The sequence below is a fragment of the Procambarus clarkii genome, chromosome 27 (genome assembly GCF_040958095.1).
Source record: "Procambarus clarkii isolate CNS0578487 chromosome 27, FALCON_Pclarkii_2.0, whole genome shotgun sequence".
Lineage (NCBI taxonomy): Eukaryota > Metazoa > Arthropoda > Malacostraca > Decapoda > Cambaridae > Procambarus > Procambarus clarkii.
Window position 1 is genome coordinate 12,974,038 of NC_091176.1, and position 1,999 is coordinate 12,976,036.

The 1,999-nt window shown below is 49.8% G+C and overlaps 1 protein-coding gene across 1 annotated transcript; it reads right to left on the bottom strand.

The window, feature by feature from the left end:
- Window positions 1-282: 282 nt before the first annotated feature.
- Window positions 283-1,167, bottom strand: LOC123762837 (protein odd-skipped-like). The gene has a single exon (XM_045749600.2). The coding sequence runs from the start codon at window positions 1,164-1,166 to the stop codon at window positions 417-419; it is 750 nt and encodes a 249-aa protein (XP_045605556.1). The 5' UTR covers window position 1,167; the 3' UTR covers window positions 283-416.
- Between the last annotated feature and the right edge of the window lie 832 nt (window positions 1,168-1,999).

The following is a 1,999-nucleotide window of genomic DNA, read 5'->3' on the forward strand; positions in this document are numbered from 1 at the left end:
TCGATAACAGCAGTCAGGTATGGCACTTTGAGACCCGGCTTTTAGGTTAATTTATTCTTAATTTTAGAGCCAAGGAGCCATATTACCTTATTTTTCTTAGTGGCGTTGTTTTGCCTTGACAGGCGTGATCGTCCTGTCTTCCTGTCAAGGTTGGCAATCAAGTTATAATATTGTGGGAATATTGTTTTGTATTTTGTGTTTTGAGTATTTATTGAAAATATGTAGTCAGTAATAAGAGGCTCAATTCTACTGCTTCGGGGGTTCAAAGTCAAGAAACGAACATTATTAAAATAATTTATTAGGAGTATATAAAATATATTTCTGTACAGAATATACAGTTATTTACAATGAGCGGCACTCTAGGCACTGGGTGGTACTGAGTGCCTCGAAGCGTAGCCGAGTAGAGGCACTCTCATCTATCTGCTCATGATATCAGCGATGGAGAAGCCGCGTCTCTTAGGAGGCGAGGAGACGAGAGGGTCAGTGAGCTCCTCAGTTGCCGTCTGCATCACGTCGTCATCGTCACACCGGACGACGTTGTTGTATTCTTCGTCACAAGAAGCAGGAGAGAAAACATGCCGTTGAATTGTGGGAGAAATGTGCGTGGGTGGCGCGTCGTGGGCGTGCTGGGCCTTGTGGACGGCCAGCGTGCGCGCCTGGCAGAAGCCCTTGCCACACACTTCACACTTGAAGGGCTTGTCCTTGCTGTGGATGTACTTGTGGTCGCGGAGGTGGTCTTGTCTCCTGAAGGCCTTGCCGCAGATGTCGCAAGGGAAGGGCCGCTCGTCCGTGTGTGTTCTCTCGTGGATCAGCAGGTTGTAGCTCTTGGTAAACTCCCGTTGACAATACTTACAGATGTATCGCTTCTTGGGTCGGCTGAGGCGTCCCCCAGGAGTCAACAGGAGACGGTTGAGTGCCAGGTCGCCGGCGCCCAGAGCCGCCCACGGCAGCTGACCCAGGGACCCGTAGTTCTGCAGCATCCCCATCAATCTGGGGTCCATTCCCAGGGGCGCCGTCGGCTGCTTCACACTCGTGGCGCCCATTGATGGCAGGAACGGTAGTGACTGGAACAAGGGGAAGGGAGGTGGCACTCGAGACAACGGAATGAAGGCAGACCCCAGAGTGCGGGCGTGGAGGTGGGTGGCGAGCACAGGTGAGCTTTCCATGCTGCTCAGGTAGTCAGTTGTAGTGACTTCCGAAGGTCGCGTGCTTTATACGCCTGCGACATGTCCCGCGGCGATATTACTCCCAGGGACCCAAAATACGCACGGTGATTGGCTCGCGGACTGATATTCCTACAGTTGGCGATGTAACGGTCTCGATGATTGGTCCGTTAACCAGGTGAGGGCGGGACTTATGCCGTGTCGGGGGCGGCGGTGAGTACTCACAGAGTCTACCGACAAAACTCGCACAATACAAAATAATTAAAATATATATATATATATATATATATATATATATATATATATATATATATATATATATATATATATATTTTGTGCAGAGAACCAATAACAAAATGCGTGTTCAACACATGCATTCTATTATATATATCATATAAAATGATAACATATATGAAAGGAGACCGAGTCATGCAGCAGGGGGCCAGAGGTGGTTCATTCAAGGAGAAAGTTAAGATGATGGTCCCCCCCCCACCCCCAGGGTCCCCTGAGACGCCTGCCATAATATTATTCTAAAAGACTGGTGGTGAGGTGATGGTGGTGGTGGTGAGGTGTGTGGTGGTGGTGATGGTGGTGATGGTGGTGGTGGTGGTGGTGGTGGTGAGATGTGTGGTGGTGGTGAGGTGGTGGTGGTGGTGGTGGTGGTGAGGTGTGTGGTGGTGGTGATGGTGGTGGTGGTGAGGTGTGTGGTGGTGTGGATTCTCAAGACAATCGACTTGAGAATGGTCCAGGGCGGACCGAAACGTCGTCATCCCTTCACTATCTAATGTGTGGTTTGGTCAACATATTTCAGCCACGTTATTGTGACTCCTCGTCTG